This window comes from Macrobrachium rosenbergii, chromosome 39 (genome assembly GCF_040412425.1).
Source record: "Macrobrachium rosenbergii isolate ZJJX-2024 chromosome 39, ASM4041242v1, whole genome shotgun sequence".
NCBI classification, from domain to species: Eukaryota; Metazoa; Arthropoda; class Malacostraca; order Decapoda; family Palaemonidae; genus Macrobrachium; species Macrobrachium rosenbergii.
The window spans coordinates 17,559,183-17,576,873 of NC_089779.1; the positions used below are offsets into that span (position 1 = coordinate 17,559,183).

The 17,691-nt window shown below is 38.1% G+C and overlaps 1 protein-coding gene across 4 annotated transcripts in view; it reads left to right on the forward strand.

The window, feature by feature from the left end:
• LOC136825795 (cubilin-like) overlaps positions 1 to 13,851 on the forward strand; it is a 19,828-nt gene extending 5,977 nt beyond the window's left edge. For 2 of the 4 annotated variants that reach the window (XM_067082703.1, XM_067082706.1), the window contains exons 2-7: positions 4,481 to 4,813; positions 5,956 to 6,095; positions 6,697 to 6,821; positions 7,880 to 7,946; positions 9,230 to 9,397; positions 12,964 to 13,851. In XM_067082703.1, coding sequence (XP_066938804.1) covers positions 4,492 to 4,813; positions 5,956 to 6,095; positions 6,697 to 6,821; positions 7,880 to 7,946; positions 9,230 to 9,397; positions 12,964 to 13,251 — 1,110 coding nt within the window. In that variant the 5' untranslated portion in view covers positions 4,481 to 4,491 and the 3' untranslated portion in view covers positions 13,252 to 13,851. Of the gene's footprint in view, positions 1 to 1,217; positions 1,320 to 1,351; positions 1,372 to 4,480; positions 4,814 to 5,955; positions 6,096 to 6,696; positions 6,822 to 7,879; positions 7,947 to 9,229; positions 9,398 to 12,963 lie in introns of those variants that run through there. The other 2 variants (XM_067082705.1, XM_067082707.1) reach the window with 2 other exon arrangements.
• The last annotated feature ends 3,840 nt before the right edge of the window (positions 13,852 to 17,691 follow it).

The following is a 17,691-nucleotide window of genomic DNA, read 5'->3' on the forward strand; positions in this document are numbered from 1 at the left end:
ATCACCTCTCTCATAAAAAAAACAAAGTACCAATCTTACCACGACTGCCATCATTTAAAAACAATTATTGTTTTTCTATTTCGATCAACGACAGCCGAAATACACCTTACGTGGTGCACTGTAGGCATTACTAAAGGTTATTTTTCCTGAATGATACTCTTAGCTTCTATATAGTTGATGAACCCCGCGTGCAGGAAACTTCCCCACCATTAACCCGTTTCAAGCACCTACTCGGGAGGCTCATCTGTAGCGCGTGGAACACCCTTCCACTCACTGCGCGCACTCAGTTGCTTCCAAGATATTCAGACCTTTCTTTTCCAGCATCTCTTTCTCTCGTCTAATCCTGTACTTTCTAGGTCTTGGTTTTCTCCTCCTTTCTCTGCGGTCTTTCGATTTCCGAATGCATTACTACCCTATTACAATTCTCCTTTTTATTTTACTTTTACATTTTTGTTATAATATTTTTTCTTTCTTGCTAATTGATCTTTTTTTCTGTGTTCCCCACTACTTTCTGTTATTTCTTTCAAATGGACACTATATATATATATATATATATATATATATATATATATATATATATATATATATATATATATATATATATATATATACCCGTATATATAATCATTATTTAATTGCCGTAAAGAGTGAGTGATCATCCCTTCGTCAAAATTAGTGTCATTATATTTCAGAACGGGAATACTTCGATGAGGTGATTCCCATCATCCTACCGGGATAAAACCAGTTAGACTCTCTCTCTCTCTCTCTCTCTCTCTCTCTCTCTCTCTCTCTCAATGTGCGTAGAGGATAAGCTACGCTTTTAAGGAGTATGTTCATGCTTAATGCTTACGATGCAACTTTTACTTTATGTTCTTCGTCTTTCAAGGAACAGTAAATTATATCCCTTCTGCATTCTGGTCAACTTCATGTTTTTAAAACAGAAGATATTATTTCTTTCGTATCCACATTTTTAATGTTAAGTGACTGGGTAAGGTCACCCTCAACACTTTCCTTCGAAAACGTACAAACTTCATAACCCACTGAAACCTATTCATTCATTCAACTTTTCTTTCACGGCCGTTCCTACCTCCCTAAACCGGTTTTTTTCTCTACCCCGTTATTCCTCCCTCGCCGCTTTCTCTCCCGGTTTCCCATTGGTCCAGAAACCCGCGCGGTCATCCGACAGCGTGATTGGTCGAGGAGTCAGAGATAGCTCTCTTGAAGGTACTACTCTTCTTCAGGCTGACTCCTTTTAGGGGCGTTGGTTCAGACTGAATTCTCTTTGCTGAAGACTGGCCTTTCATTTCCGTCGGAGGAAGGTTTGGACTTGGACTGGATCTGTTTCGATTTAGCTGTGAAGCTAGATTTGCGGTTTGGTGTCAATTGAGAGTTTTTTTTTTGTTTGTTTGTTTGTTAAAGAGAGAAATATGAAGAGTAAATTGTTACGATTTAGCATTGGAGCTGGATTTGAGGTTTTAAGGTTTCAATTGAGAGTTATTTTTGTAAAAGAGTATAAAATATGGAGAGTAAATTGGATATAACGGTAGTGCTAGCAAGTAACAGTAATGATTTCGTCTCTAGGGCCACCGTTATAAATTAGTTCTCTCCTTTATGCTACTTTGTTTAGCGTAAAAACTGTCAAACCCAGGCAAACAATTGTGCGAAAAATGTTCTGTTATAAGTGGAAGCTTAGACCTATGATATCAGACCTTTTAGGTAAAGGCTGCACGTATTTCTTTGTCATCTTTAAGTAGAACTGGTATTGATAAGTTATACTAGAGTAAAATTCCCTCGCCCGTTGCAACTTTGTACGTATCGATGACCATAGTCGTTGCGACGACATAAACAGTCAACCCAAATGGTACTCGTATCCCGGCCGTGTTCGAGCCATCTTGAACTTTGTCGTTATTTAAGCAAAATTTGAGTTTCGTGATCTTTTGGGTGTCGGATGTACGATTTTTATTTATTTATTTATTTTAATAGTACCAATGATGCTTTTGTCCTATAATTGCGATGTTTTGGACCCAGACTTGTGAATTGTCTTGATTTTAATTTTGTTTGTCATTTTATTTGGAGTTCGTATCTTAATGGTCTGTTCGAGTCTTGCTTCCTTACTGAGTGATAATACATATAATTAGTTCCTTATATTGATTAAATATTCAGTCTTCATTTTCCTATTTGCTAACGAATTTCATGAGAGAGAGAGAGAGAGTTGTTGTAGAGGCAAATTTCTTTTAGTAAAATGCTGGTGAGAGAGAGAGAGAGAGAGAGAGAGAGAGAGAGAGAGAGAGAGAGAGAGAGAGAGAGACTGCTCTGTAATATATTGACCAGATTTCTAATCGTTTCCTCTAGAAGTACAGAGTAATTTCTTACGCAGGCGCAGTAGGTCGTTAACCAGTACTATCAGTATACCATTGATATGTTTTTGCTTCTGAATTATAAGTTAAACTTGAGTAAATGCAGTTATTTCTCAAGTAAATGTGGAGTATATTTATAATTATATTTCCTGCAATTTCAGTCGGAAAACTCAAGCAAAATGACTTATCAAGAATAAATTTAGGCGTTTATAGTTTTCTGTAAAAGAAAACTATTGTGCCGGCTCTGACTGTCCGTCCGCACTTTTTTCTGTCCGCTCTCAGAGCTTAAAAACTACCGAGGCTAGAGGGCTGCAAATTGGTATGTTGCTCATCCACCCTCCAATCACCAAACATACCAAATTGCAGCCCTCTAGCCTCAGTAGTTTTTATTTTATTCAAGGTTAAATTTAGCCATAATCGTGCTTCTGACAACGATGTAGGATAGGCCACCACCGAGCCGTGGTTATTAAAGTTTCACGGGCCGCGGCCCATACAGCATTATACCGAGACCACCAAAAGATAGATATATTTTCGGTGGCCCTGATTATACGCTGTAGCGGCTGCACAGAAAACTCGATTGTACCGAAGAAACATGGGCGCATTTTGTACTTTTTTTTTTTATGAATTTCACAAACCGGAATATTGAATTAACGTAATGTATGCAAAAATATAACCACTAATAAAGTAAGATGCAGGGTTTTCTAAGGAATGAGTGAGCTAATTATCCCCTAATTGAGTAAGGGACCATGGAAGGCTGTCTTCAACCCCGTGTTTTTTTTTTTTTTTTTTTTTTTGGCCAGAGCCAAATTAGTACCAGTTTCAGTTTCCCCATTAAAAGAGAAACACGGTTTAATAAGCATCTTTTTGGGAAGTATGTGAATTTTTATGTTACGAGTTTTGCTAATTAAAATTGAACGGTAATAGCCAACGGGACTGGGAAAATAGGTGAATATTTCATTAACGTGCAGTTAATTTGTAGTCGCCCATTGGATGGTAGCGCCGTCAGTGCACCTCACGCCTGGTGCACTGTAGGCATTGCTTTAGGTTCTTTTCAGCGTCCATTCCTTAGGCCTCTAAGTGCAACCCCTTTAATTCCTTTTACTATACCTCCACTCATATTCTCTCTTCCATCTTACTTTCCACCTTCTATCATTTGTTTCATGGTGCCACTGCGAAGTTTATCTCCTATTACGCCTTTGTATATCCTTTAACTCTCAATTTTCATTTCAGCGCTGAATGACCTCCTGGGTCCCAGCGTTTGGCCTTCGGCCTAAATTGTACATTCTGTTTTATTCTACTACGTGCCATTTAGACGTGACTGTGTGGTCGTAGTATTTATGCAAAAAAAAAAAAAAAGAGATCGAGAAAGTCAGGAGGCGATTGTAACCGTGATCAGTGAATTTCTCAAAGGGTAATTAGTTTCCAAAGTGGAATTCTTTTCCCACCCTCTCATTACAGGTCGTTAAGTTTAATTATATGGTCGTAATGTGTATGCACTTAAGTAATCAAGGCAGTTAGGCGATTGCAAACATACTCTGTTAATTTGAGAGAGGATGAAGTATTAGAAGAGTGCGTGAATTTCACAGAGGAATGCATAGGAGAGAGTTTGGTTAAGAAAATCAATATGATTTGTCCTTGAATATTAAATGTAATGCAGAAGGAATGTCACATTGAACGTTTTGTTATAGCTAACACTGAATGAGTAATATAACTGTTGTCTTTTTACAACTCATTTATTAAGAACTTGACCCCCGTAATTGGGTAGTGCCGTCAGTGCACCACACGCGGTGCACGGTAGGCATTACTCAAGGTTCTTTGCAGCGCCCCTTCCTTAGGCGCCTAGTTGCAACCCCTTTCATTCCTTTTACTGTACCTCCGTTCATGTTATCTTTCTTCCATCTTACTTTCCATCCTCTCCTAACAGTTGTTTCATAGTGCAACTGCGAGGTTTTCCTCCTGTTACACCTTTCAAGCCTTTTTACTGTCAATTTCCGTTTCAGCGCTGATTGACTTGATAGGTTCCAGCGCTTGGCTTATTCCATTCTTTTGAGTGTGCTTGCAGTGTCCCCAGTGCTTGGCTTTATGGCCTAAATCTCATGATGCATTCACTCTCCATCCTGCAGGAACAAGAAGAATGAAGAGGCGGTTGCCAACCTCTCTTTTCCCAAAAGCAGCGTTGCTACTGACGGTGACCTTGGTACTAGCCGAAGCCTCGTATATACCACCTGCTTCGGTCGATGCCCCGGAAGAGGCCGTGAATTTGGCAGAACAGGGCGATGGCGCTCTACCGTTAATACCTCGGGAAGGGGCGGACAAGGACCTCGCCCTCAAGAGGGCTCGCAGAAGGGCAGAGCAGACGGCTCTCCACGCCAGGAGGTTCGTCGACGAACACCAGGGGAACAAACAACTCGCCCTGAGCGACACCGATTTCGAGCCGGAAGAGGAGGAACGGTACAGTACGTGTCGCCGTTTTTCTGTCCGCCCTCAGATCTTAAGAACTACTAAGGTTAGAGGGTTGCAAATTGGTGTGTTGATCATCCACTCTCCTATCATCAAACATACCAAATTGCAGCCCTCTAGCCTCAGTAGTTTTTATTTTTTTAAAGGTTAAAGTTAGCTATAGTCATGCTTCTGGCAACGCTATAGGATAGGCCACCACCGTGCCATAGTTAAAGTTTCATGGGACGCGGCTCATACACCATTATACCGAGACCACCGAAACATAGATCTATTTTCGGTGACCTTGATTATACTCTGTAGCTGCTGTACAGAAAACTCGATTGCGCCGAAGAAACTTCGGCGTATTTTTTACTTGTTTGTTTTGTGAAGAGTTCTTTATATCGCGTACAAGAATTATTACAGATAATTGCTTCTAGGTCTCTCAAGATGCTGAAAAATATTATTTGGCGTGCAATACCATTAAAAGCATTAACATTATTATTATTATTATTGTTATTATTATTCAGAAGATGAACCCTATTCATATGTAACAAAACAACCAGAGGGGCCATTGACTTGAAATTCAAGCTTCCAAAAAATATTATTATTATTATTATTATTATTATTATTATTATTATTATTATTATTATTATTATTATTATTATTAGATGAACCCTATTCATGTGGAACAAACCCACCACAGGGGCCATTGACTTGAAATTCAAGCTGCTGAAGATTATTATTATTATCATTATTATTATTATTATTATTATTATTATTATTATTATTATTATTATTATTATTATTATTATTATTATTATTATTATTCAGAAGATGAACCCTATTCATATGGAGCAAGCCTATAGACGCCATTGACGTGAAATTCAAGCTTCCAAAGAAAATTATGGTGTTCATTCGAAAGAAGTAACAGAAGGTAATGGAAAATACAGAAAGAGGAGATAAGTCATTAGAAAAACAGATACATTAAGAAATAAATAAATAAATGAAATTATTCAAGATTCCCGGGTACTTAATGTATGCTAATTTATCGTCTTAAGAGTGTTCCAAGTAACTGTTAGTGTATGTAATATTTACGTCAAAAATTTACACCATCATCCCGTATGTGGTATGTGGTTTTGATAGCAATCATTTGTTGCAGTCGGCTTCTGCAAAAACGCCTACATTCGCATGTGGCCGGGGAACTCCCGAAAATTTTGGTCCTATGGCTACGTCTACCTGAAGGAACCTTACCTGGCCAACTGCACCATGCTCTATTATTACAACACCAGGAAGTATCCGGTGAGTGAGCTAACACAAAGCTGGGAGGGAAGAGAAATGATGATTTTTGGTGGATTCCTTGATAAATTGAAAGGCTTGTCTCTCTGCTAAAATAATTCTGGTTTTTATCCCTTGATAAATTGAAAGGCTTGTCTCTCTGCTAAAATAATTCTGGTTTTTATCCCTTGATAAATTGAATGGCTTGTCTTTCTGGTATAATATTTCTGGTTTTTATTCTAGCCACCAATACATCATATTTACAATTGAGTCAGACGAAGTTGGGACAATATTCTCATGAGTCTGTGCCTTTCATCTCTGCATGTACCCTCCCGTAGGGGGGGTATTGCCATCAGTGTGCCTCACGTGGTGCACTGTAGGCACTCCTCAAAATTCTTTGCAACCCATGTCATCCCTTTTACTGTACCTCCGTCTATATTCCCTTTCTACCATCTTACTTTCCTCAGCCCTTTCCTGACAATTTTTTCATGGTTCCTCCTGTTTGCACCTTTCAGACCTTTTTACTCTCAATTTCCGTTTCAGCGCTGAATGACCTCAACGTAGGTCCCAGCGCTTGGCCTTTGACCTGAATTGTATATTTTATATTCATTCTCTGCCTTTACAGAACGACGATTTCTGCAAGTTTGGTTTCAAGGTCAGAGGGTCATTCGAGGGTCACACGGACTCGTACACGACCTGTACTGACACCGATTACGTCTTCCTCAACGACTCTAACGGCAACGAAGCTTAGTGAGTAGTACATAAGTAGTACAGTCCTTCTAGTTCAGTGGTTCTCAAACTGGGGGTAATTACCCCCTTGGGAGCAATGAAGCCTTTTCTGGGGGGCTAACGAGGCACTTTCTAAAGGTAATAGTTCTTTGGAGTAAAATTCAGTAGATTTATAAGTATTAATAATAAATAAGTGAATGAATAAATAAAGTAATAAATAATACAGAAGTAAATAGGTTGGTTTTTATCATAATTATGCAAGTTATCAACTACAGGCATATTTTCTAAGACTTGAAGGAATTGTGTAAGTTGATTTTACACTGCCTGTATTGATCATGATTTGGATTCCACGGTAAAGAGAAAGAACACTGGCTCGGTGACATACCGTATACTATACATCCATTAACAAATTTGAAATAATAATTATATTATATGAGAATCTGGACTTAGAAAAAGGTATCGACCTAGGTTCCCTTAGTTGCCATTCCATTAATTTTTTCCCAATTATATATATAAATACACCTATATATATATATATATATATATATATATATATATATATATATATATATATATATATATAGTGCATATAAAGTTAAGCATTGCTCGCTGTGTACAAGTGATGAACTATTTCAACCTCCCAGGTCGTAGACCCTTCATAGAAGTAATTATTGAAGAAGTTAACAAGCTCGCATGCACATTCCAATTACAGGTAATGAGATCTCTTAACTCCGCGGGAAAGGTTCATTTTGTAATTGACGTTGTTGATATTTTTTTTTTTACAGTTGAATCCATTAGTAAATCTCGAGTCTCTTGTGAGAAGGTTGTTAATCAGAAGTCATGTATATATATGTATTATATATTTATACTATATATATATATATATATATATATATATATATATATATATATATGTATATTTATATATATATACATATGTATAAATGTATGTATATATATATATAATATATATTTATATATATACAAACATACACACACACACACACACACTTACATATAAGTATGTGTAACTAAAATAACTAGGCTCTAACTTGTGTTTTTTATATTTTCATTTACAGTTACTGTGGAACCAACAGCGTCATTGAGTGGACGACTATAGAAGACAGCTTCGAGTTTCATTTTGTGGTAAGTATGAGCAGAACTAAGAAGAAATTGCCGTAAGGGGTTAGTGCCGTCAGTGCACCTCACGTTGTGCACTGTAGGCCCCTTTCGTTCCTTTTACTGTACCTCCATTCATATTCTTCCATCTTATTTTCCCCAACCATCTCCTAACAATTGTTTCACAGTGTAACTGCTTTGAGGTTTTCCTCCTGTTACACCTTTCAAACCTCTCTAATCTCAATTTCCCTTTCAGCGCTGAATGACCTCGTAGGTCCCAGCGCTAGGCCTCTGGCCGGAGTTCTGCATTCCATCTATCCAAAATCTCATCTAGGTCGTATCTTTCCTGGCAGAGGAAGTTTGACCTCACTGTCATCTAGGACAGTAGGATTTTGGAGTTTTCTAGTTGCATGGGATATCCTGCGTAGAGTTGCCTTCAACTTTGGTAGCCTGTTTCTTGTGTGAATGCATTTTCCCCTTTTTCTCTGTGTATTTTGGTTCTTACATATTTAAAAGAGGTAATTATCATCTATTATCTATATTTGTCCATCTTTGCTTGTACATAATATTGATTGATAGTGACCGATCAGTGATACATCTGTATCTTGTTATTTTGTAGCCCATAAATAATTAGCATGACAGTTAATTAGCATTTGTCGTGGAAGTCTGTCTTTACATTTAATTACTTTATTCTTATCAACAGTTATTGATTAAATAATAGCACAGGAAATTTTATTAGTATTTTTCAGTTGGGTAGCTGGCATTTTTGGGGTATGCATATACTTGAATATTGTACTGATTGAGTAATAATTGAGTGGTTGATTTATTAAGTAATTATTATTATTATTATTATTATTATTATTATTATTATTATTATTATTATTGTTATTCAGAAGATGAACCCTATTCATATGGAACAAGCCCACCAAAGGGGCCATTGACTTGAAATTCAAATTCCCAAAGAATATTATTATTATTATTATTATTATTATTATTATTATTATTATTATTATTATTATTATTATTATTATTATTATTATTATCATCCAGAAGATGAACCCTATTCATATGGAACAAGCCCACCAAAGGGGCCACCGACTTGAAATTCAAGCTTCCAAAGAACATAGTGCTCATTAGAAATAAGAGAAGGTAAAGGAAAATACAGAAAGAAGAGATCTCTCTTATTAAAAACGAAAAAATAAATCAATAAATAGATACAAATCTATTAAAATGCATTAGGGTAGCAATGCATTGCATCTTCGCCTGAACTTTCGAAGTTCCAACTGCGCTAATCCTTATGTACCTTTCAGACCAAAGAGGACAGCCCCAGAGCGAAAGGATTCTTCACGATCATCGAAAGTTACAAGCTGTGCGGAGGAGCCTACACAGTCGAAGAAGACGGTCCAACTGGAACCTTCACGAGTCCCCTCTTTCCCAAGAACTACCCTGCAAACATAGCTTGTAATTGGTACTTTGCGGTGAGTGAGTTCCTCAGCGTCTTGTTGTTGCACATTGTAGGTTAAGTTAGAGTTAAAGTCGCCCTGGGCCTCTGTAGGCTCATAGGGCAGGCGCTGATCTCCTGTTTCTTTGGCCGACAGCCAGTGGGGCTACATGTCTCAATGCAGGTAAAGATGATTATTATTATTATTATTATTATTATTATTATTATTATTATTATTATTATTATTATTATTATATTATTATTATTATTATTATTATTATTATTATTATTATTATTATTATTATTATTATTATTATTATTCAGAAAATGAAACCTAATCGTATGGAACAAGCCCACCACAGGGGCCATTGACTTGAAATTCAAGCTTCCAAAGATTACTATTAATAATATTATTATTACTATTTTTTTTTTTGTCTGTCACAGTCATCCTATTCGACTGGGTGGTTTTTATAGTGTTGGGGGGTTCCGGGTTGCATCCTGCCTCCTTAGGAGTCCATCACTTTTCTCACTATATGCGCTGTTTCTAGTAGCACACTCTTCTGCATGAGTCCTGGAGCTACTTCGGCTGCTAGTTTGTCCAGATTCCTTTTTAGGGATCTTGGGATCGTGCCTAGTGTTCCTATGATTATGGGTACAATTTCCACTGCCATATCCCTTCTTCTTCTTCTTCTTCTTCTTCTTCTTCTTCTTCTTCTTCTTCTTCTTCTTCTTCTTCTTCTTCTTCTTCTTCTTCTTCTGTTATTATTATTATTATTATTATTATTATTATTATTATTATTATTATTATTATTATTATTATTATTATTATTATTATTATTCAGAAGATGAACCCTATTCATACGGAACAAGCCCACAGAGGCCACTGTCTTGAAATTCAAGCTTCCAAAGAATATTATGGTGTTCATTAGGAAGAAGTAAGAGGAGGTAAAGGGAAATAAAAAAAAAGAAGAGATCTTATAATTAAAAAAGAAAAAATATATAAATAGATATGAGTAGTTTAACGAGACGGCTCTAGCTGCTAGAGTCTCCCATAACTCTCAGAAAGGGTTTAGTGTTTAGCGAGAGGTGTGTCAAGTTAATGATGATAGATAGCCTTAGTAAAACCAGCTTAAGATGAAACTTAGGTTGACACTTCTCCATAAGCTTGTAACCCGTTTCCCGTTCCCTACCTCGCTCCATAAGGGGTATTATAATTCGGTTGTAAAGTTTATTATAATATCCTAAATTGAGAGAGGTAGGGAACGGGAAACGGATTTTAAGCTTATGGAAAAGTGGCAGCCAAAGTGTCATCTTCAACTTGTTTGACTATAGGTGGGAAGAGACCAGAGGAAACGGATGACAAGTGAAAGATGGAGGTGCAGGCAGCTTTATGTAATAAAGTCGTGTTGATCCTTCTGCCCTAACGAGTTTTAGTATCAAGTTATCAGTTTTAATTTTATTTCGTTTACATAATTTTGCTTTTATTTTGGTTTGGTGGCCGAGAGACCCAGTTGGGCTTGCCTGCCCAAAATCAAGCTAGGTCAGTGCAGCAGAAGTGTTGATGTGGGCTCACTCTTCTTGAAGGGATGACACACTTTCCATTTTAACAGAACCAGGTTGTACAGTTTAGGAAATATAGAGGTTTGTAGAGAATATCACAATCTGGAAGGCTGGTACATGGGAGACTTCAAACTGGCTTAACCTTCATATTGGCAACATCTGTAGTGTAGTATCTGTGTTTTTGCCAAGCCTAGCATATCTAATGAGATCAAGTAAGTGATGATGGCATTTTCAACCTAGCTGGAAGACAAGTGTGTGAAAAATTATTAATATGATTTGTAATTCAGTTTACTGGCTTTGCATTGAGCTTACATAAGTGAAAGGTTTCATACATCATCTGCTTCTGCAAAGGTTCTTTGGGGAATGAGATCCTCTAGTCTTAGGATAAATAGTCCACAGGGCAGTGCACCCAAGCATAGGAGACTTGCAGTTTATACCTCTTGCCCTAGGATGACCAGAAAGCAGCTGCTATACAGGTTTCCACATTCTGTCCATTAGCTGAAACTCTGCAACTGTGTACAGTTGTTCTCATGTCGATGAGCACAGGACTACAGATTGTTAAAAAATTGCTTCACTTGTTAATACCAATTGACATATTTCTTGAAGTCTCTGCACTTATTCATGGTTACTTTGTAGATCTGTGTGGTTGTCCCAGAGTTCCTTCTTGTTATCCGATGATTTAAGGTTAGAAACTAGAAATCATTGACATGAATGGCAAATACAGTACTCTTTTTGAGGGGGGGATCTATTTCCTCAACCAGACTACACTTAGGGCTGGAAATTTAATCCAAGACTTGCAAATGGAAACATTCATTATTGGCATTTATAAAGACAACTAGATTAGTATGCTTTATCTAGGGTCATTTCAACCTCTACCCCATGAAAAAGTCAGAGGTATCCCAGTTTTTAAAGGGAATAAAGAGTGATTTGTATGGCTTTGGGGTCTTCTGGTAGTTTTCGGGCACGAAAGCTGCTCAGTGGATAAAGCAAGAATCATATCTTGAAGGAAGTCTCCGTGGAGTCTGTCCTTGTCTGCACTCCTGATAAAGCCTTCCTGTTCTCTGTAGATGTCACAGACTGCAGCGTGCATTTCTCTCAGAGGATTCCATGACTTTGAACTCAACCTCCTTGGCACCGGCTCTGGCCTAGCTGAAGTTGGTGAATAAGAAACCCCCACTTATTTGGTTGGAGCCGAAGTCATTCCAAGGATGGCAGGAAGCTTGAGGCCAAAACCATGTTTTTTTTTATTTTTAATGCAGACTATTAGGGTGAAAAACCTACTGCTTTTATCTATCCCAGGTCTGATTGAAACAAGGCAGAAAAAAATATTGAGTGCCGAGTCTTAGTTAAGGTTATCTATCCATGTGCCTGCAATTTTTCATTTATAGTTTCAGTCTTATTGCTTGTTTGTGTTCTCAGTATGATATGGAAACTGTACTATTAAGAGTGCTGACTTGAATTATGATATATACATCCACACTGGAATTAGGGTGAAGCTGTACATTCCGTGGTATAGGTGTGCTCACCATCACCTCCCTTTGCTGCTGGAGCCTTTGATGAGAGCATCTGTATAGTTATTGTTAGAGGCTGGGTTATGTCAGGTTCCACATTTAGTTGCCTCACACCAGGTAATGAATTTATGAGCAATAGTCACCATCCACAGGTTGTGTTACATCTTCTGCGGCATGGTCATCCACAGTCTTGCATTTAAGCATCTCTTCTTGATGATACACTGGATTTTATTCCAGTCTTCAAATTTCATAGCTTTTGTCTACTAGATTGCTTATTTTCAGTAATTCTGTAATCTTTGTTATTTTGCCTCCACATTTAGGCCTTTTGTTCCATGTAGGGTTGCTCAGCAAAATGATAGCCTTAACCATTTTCCGTATGGAAGTACTCACATTTGAATTATAATACTAACAAAGATGGAATATCTCCCTGGCTCCACCTAAGCAGTCATGGAAGACAGTCCGAAAACTGGGGAACCCACAGTACACCCCTGAGCAGCTAACCGATCTCATCCATTTTTCCGCTTTGCGACAGGGCCCTGTAGAAGAAGGGCACGAGGTAATAGCCAAAATCATCTGCAAGCAGTTCTCCCTGCAGGCGCCTTTCAACAACGGAACCGAGTTCTGCCTGGACGCCATGCACTTCACCTACGAGGCTCCGTACCCCTCGGAGACGCAGAGCTACTGCTCGAGCGATCTAGCCGAGGCACAGCACGTTGTCCACAGCACCCACCACCCCATGCTGGTGTCCTTCAGGGCAGATGACCTCCTAGCAGACAGCGGCTTCAATTGCACCTATGAGTTCATTCTCTATGGCGAATAAACGGGTCGTTCACCAAGCGGATGGTTTCCTGTGGTTCTACTGAAGGAGTTGGTACTTGATGGAAGTTGCTTCTGTAGTGACAAATGTCATCTATGATGCATTATAACGGGAATACAGTAGATTGTTAATCATGCAAATAGTTATTGTAAATGATGTAAGCCTTAATAAAGAGTGGATAAATTGAAGGACAATTGAAATTGTTTGTGTTACTTGTGTAAAATAAAGAAGACACTGGAATGTCATAATATGCTTTCAGAAATAAATGCAAGGAAATGTCCTTAATCAGTAACTGACAGTTAGTATTTTAAGTGCTTGCACATTCAAATGGATTAAGGCTATCAGATCATAGAAACGCATTATAATGTTTAACCTTATCAAGTGTGTAGCTCAGACACCAGAATAAAGAGAGGAAGGAAAATATGAAGGAAAGAGAGAGATGGATGAAGAGCAGTAAAATAATTTTGGAATGTTTTTCCCCTCTCTTGTATTTTTACTCCATTTCTCTTTGTATGAAACTTGAGACAAGTGAAATATATGCAGATGTCCATAGCTTTAGGTGACATCCTTGTATATACCATCAATAAAGGAACAGAAATAGAATTTTGAACCTTAATAGCTGGGTGTTATATGAAGTTATCAACATTGTTATTAAGAAAATTTCTAATATTGTACAAAACTCAAAGAAAATTCCACATGGAAATACTTGGAGTACCTTCACTGAGACGAAGGGGGAGATACAGTAGCTTCTAGTAATATTAAACTAGATCAGATTCTACATTTGATGAAAGTTTAATCATATAAAGGACCCGTTAAGTCACCTTTCTAGACTGATTCACTTGACAGTTTGTTTTCAAGTGAGAGGTAAAATTGCAGCAAGGGAAAGATCAAGGAGTTGGACAGCTAGGTTGGAAGAAACCTCAATGAGATCACTGAAAAATCAGACTGAAAGCAGTGCAGTTAGGGGGTTCTGCAAAGAACTTCAGTTTAGTGCACTGTGTAAGTTACAATGCTGCTGTACTTCTGTATATGAACAGTTGATGAAAAAGTATGACATGACATATACAATTTGCCATTACACTTTGAATGGCTTCTGGATAAAGTTTCCCCAATTGCAGAAACACACAGATGATTCACAGGCTTTATTGTGAACCTGTTTATGTAAAGTCTGTTTCAAGTGTCAGACACGGTTTAGTTAACTCCTCTTTTAAGTGGTGTAACAGTGACTATGCATATTGGCCAGTTTATACCTGGGAAGATTCTGGCGTAGGCCTTTTTATACCTGAAGTACTGTATAACGGAATATTTCTGGACATTATAATTGGCTAGATTCTGGCCCAGGCTATTTTATACCCAGTTGGAGTTTACACTTGACCATCATACAACTGGAGCATTGTAGCCTCGACTATTGTATACTTCCTAGGAAAGAGTCCCTGGTAGATACTTAACGAAGCCATTTTATACTCTAGGTATAAAATGGCCCAGACCAAAGTTTAATTTGAGTTCATTGTGACATAAGCTGTTATTGTTTAACACACAAGAGAATGCTCTTATCCAATCAATACCCTGGGAGACTTTAGCCAACTCATTTCAGGGAAGCTTCTGGTCTGGGTAATTTTATACTCACGGTATTAAATGGCCTCGACCTGGGTTTAAACCTGGGTTTACACCAGCAAGGGTCAATATGTGATCTGATTCCTCGGTTGACTTTCAAGTGAGCAACTTCTGCACAGTATCTTCTCTCTCCTCAGCATATATGTTTTCTACTGAATTATCCTTCCGTATAGCACTTTTGCCAGCTCCATTTGATCAGTCAGTTTCTTATGGTCATTATGTTGCAGGTTTTGTTGCTCTAGCGTTCATATACAAAATAAGTTAGGTGCATCTTAGGAGTAGACCTGACAGCATAGGAGTCACAGGATCAATTTCCTTTTGAAGGTGGGAGGTGATATTATGGTTTACATTCATTTTATGTATCACTGTCTCAACGTCCCTGGGTATAGCCTACCTGAAATTAAATTCGAACTGCAGTCTTGAGCAGGATGATGACTCCACGTACCCTTGATTAGATGCTGCTATCCATCAACGCTTAATATCTAGTTCTGCAGGCATTTGATTGGTTGCTTGGATTATGAAGCCCCAAGCACCAAGTCACATGCAATGTATTCTAAATGATAATTTGTCCTTACCCATCTAACTGGCAAGATGGTGTCTTAGAAAATCAGTGACGACACACAGGACCTTTATGGGAATGAAACTGAACATTTAGTTTGTCGAATTGATTATAAAATTTAATAGCGGTATATGCAATAATAGAGAATTAGACTGGTTAGTGAACAAAGGGATTTTAGTGTATACAGAGGGGCTGGAATGAGAGGTATTCCAGCCTCTCTGTGTTGCTAAAATCCCTTTGGTCATTAACCAGTCCAAAACCCTATTGTTGGATTTACCCCTCTATTAAATTTTATAATCAATTCGACAGGCAAAATTTTGATTACAGTATTTATGGCTTGCAAATGTATTTGATGAAACGTATGCCGCAATGATTAAATTTAAATGCAGCATCCCTGTACTATATCAGTGTCAGTGGTAGTCTGTATTGGTATAATGCAGATAGACGACAGTTGATATCTAGTTCAATAATGATTTGGTTTCACAACAAGCACTACGACTGTTTTCGTATGTGGACAGCTTCTGGACGCGAGAGTAAACTGTATCTAGTTGCAAAGTTTTGGCAAAAGGATGATTTATGTCGAGCTACGTCTGTGTCTTCCTTGGGCAAAGTTTATGCAAGTCCCCCCTTACTTGGGTGAAGCTCCATTGTAACTTTATGGAAGACTGTTTAGTAAAGGGCCAAGGTACCTTCTTCCCTAAAAAAAAAGGCGCTGTTGTATATTATTTATTATTGTTATTTCACTAGATGAAACCTATTCATATGGAACAAGCACATCAAAGGGGCCATTGACTTGAAATTCAAGCTTCCAAGGAATGTTGGTTTCATCGTCTCACCACAGACCCCACACTGCAGCAGTAACTGATCATGATATAGAGATATCAGACCAGCAGAAGAATCTTTTAAATATGTCGCAGTAAACCTTTGCCTAGATTGCTTCTGCAGTTGGTGGTCTACCTTAAGACCCCGTAGGGGGGCTATCGCCGTCAGTGCACCTCATGCAGTGCACTGTAGGCATTACTTGAGGTTCTTTGCAGCGTGCCTTCGGCCCCAGCTTGCAACCCCTTTCGTTCCTTTTACTGTACCTCCTTTCATATTCTTTTTCTTCCATCTGACTTTCCTCTACCCTCTAGCTCTCTGTTGGGTGAGTCGGTAGAGCTGCGGGCTGTCACTCGATGGGCCGGAGTTCAATTCCCCGGCCGGCTGATGAAGAGTTAGAGGAATTTATTTCTGGTAATAGAAATTCATTTCTCGCTATAATGTGGTTCGGATTCCACAATAAGCTGTAGGTCCCGTTGCTAAGTAACCAATTGGTTCTTAGCCACGTAAAATAAGTCTAATCCTTCGGGCCAGCCCTAGGAGAGCTGTTAATTAGTTCAGTGGTCTGGTTAAACTAAGGTATACTTTTTTTTTCCTCAACCCTCTCCTAACAATTGATTCATGGTGCAACTGCTTTGAGGTTTTCCTCCTGTTACACCTTTCAAACCTTTTACTGTCAATTTCCGTTTCAGCTCTGAATGACCTCATGGGTCCCAGTGATTGGTGCCTAAATTCTGTATTCAATTCAATTCAGTTCAGTTCTACTTTAAGTTAGTTACTTGGCTGTTGTGCCAAAGGCTTCAGTGTGGTGGTCGGTAATTTGAAAGTTGAGTTATAACATTCGATCCTTTTGTGACAATCAAGTTGACTTCAGACCCTGATTAGTAATGGGTTTAATCTTGTAAAACCAACATTTCATTGACCCTGTATCATAAATTTGCTAACGAGGGAGTAGATAACTCTGTCTTCGGTGTCATTTAAGATTTCTTTAGAAGCTGATCTGTCAAGACGTGGTTATTCAGTGTTTTTATGGGATTCGCATTCAATTCGAAGTCAGCTCTTACATTTTGAAAGGACATTACTCAGAGGTGTAAAATATGCAAAATCCACTGTAACCTTATATGCAAGATTCACTCAGGGTTTATATGCAAAATCTTTTGAGAAATATCGGGAGGTTATGCAAAATCCACTGTAAGCTTTTATGCAAAATTCACTCAGGGCTTTTATGCAAAAATTTATTAAAAAATATCGTGAGGTTAGGCAGAATCCACTTTGAGCATTTATGCAGAATTCACTTGAAAATGTCTGGGCATTAATTCAAAATCCACTCTGGACGTTTATATAAATTATATTTGAAAACATTTGAGCTTTTATGTGAAATCCAATCTGGGTGTTTAGAAAAATCCTCAAGATAATCTCGGGAGGTTAAACAAAATCTACCCAGGGCATTT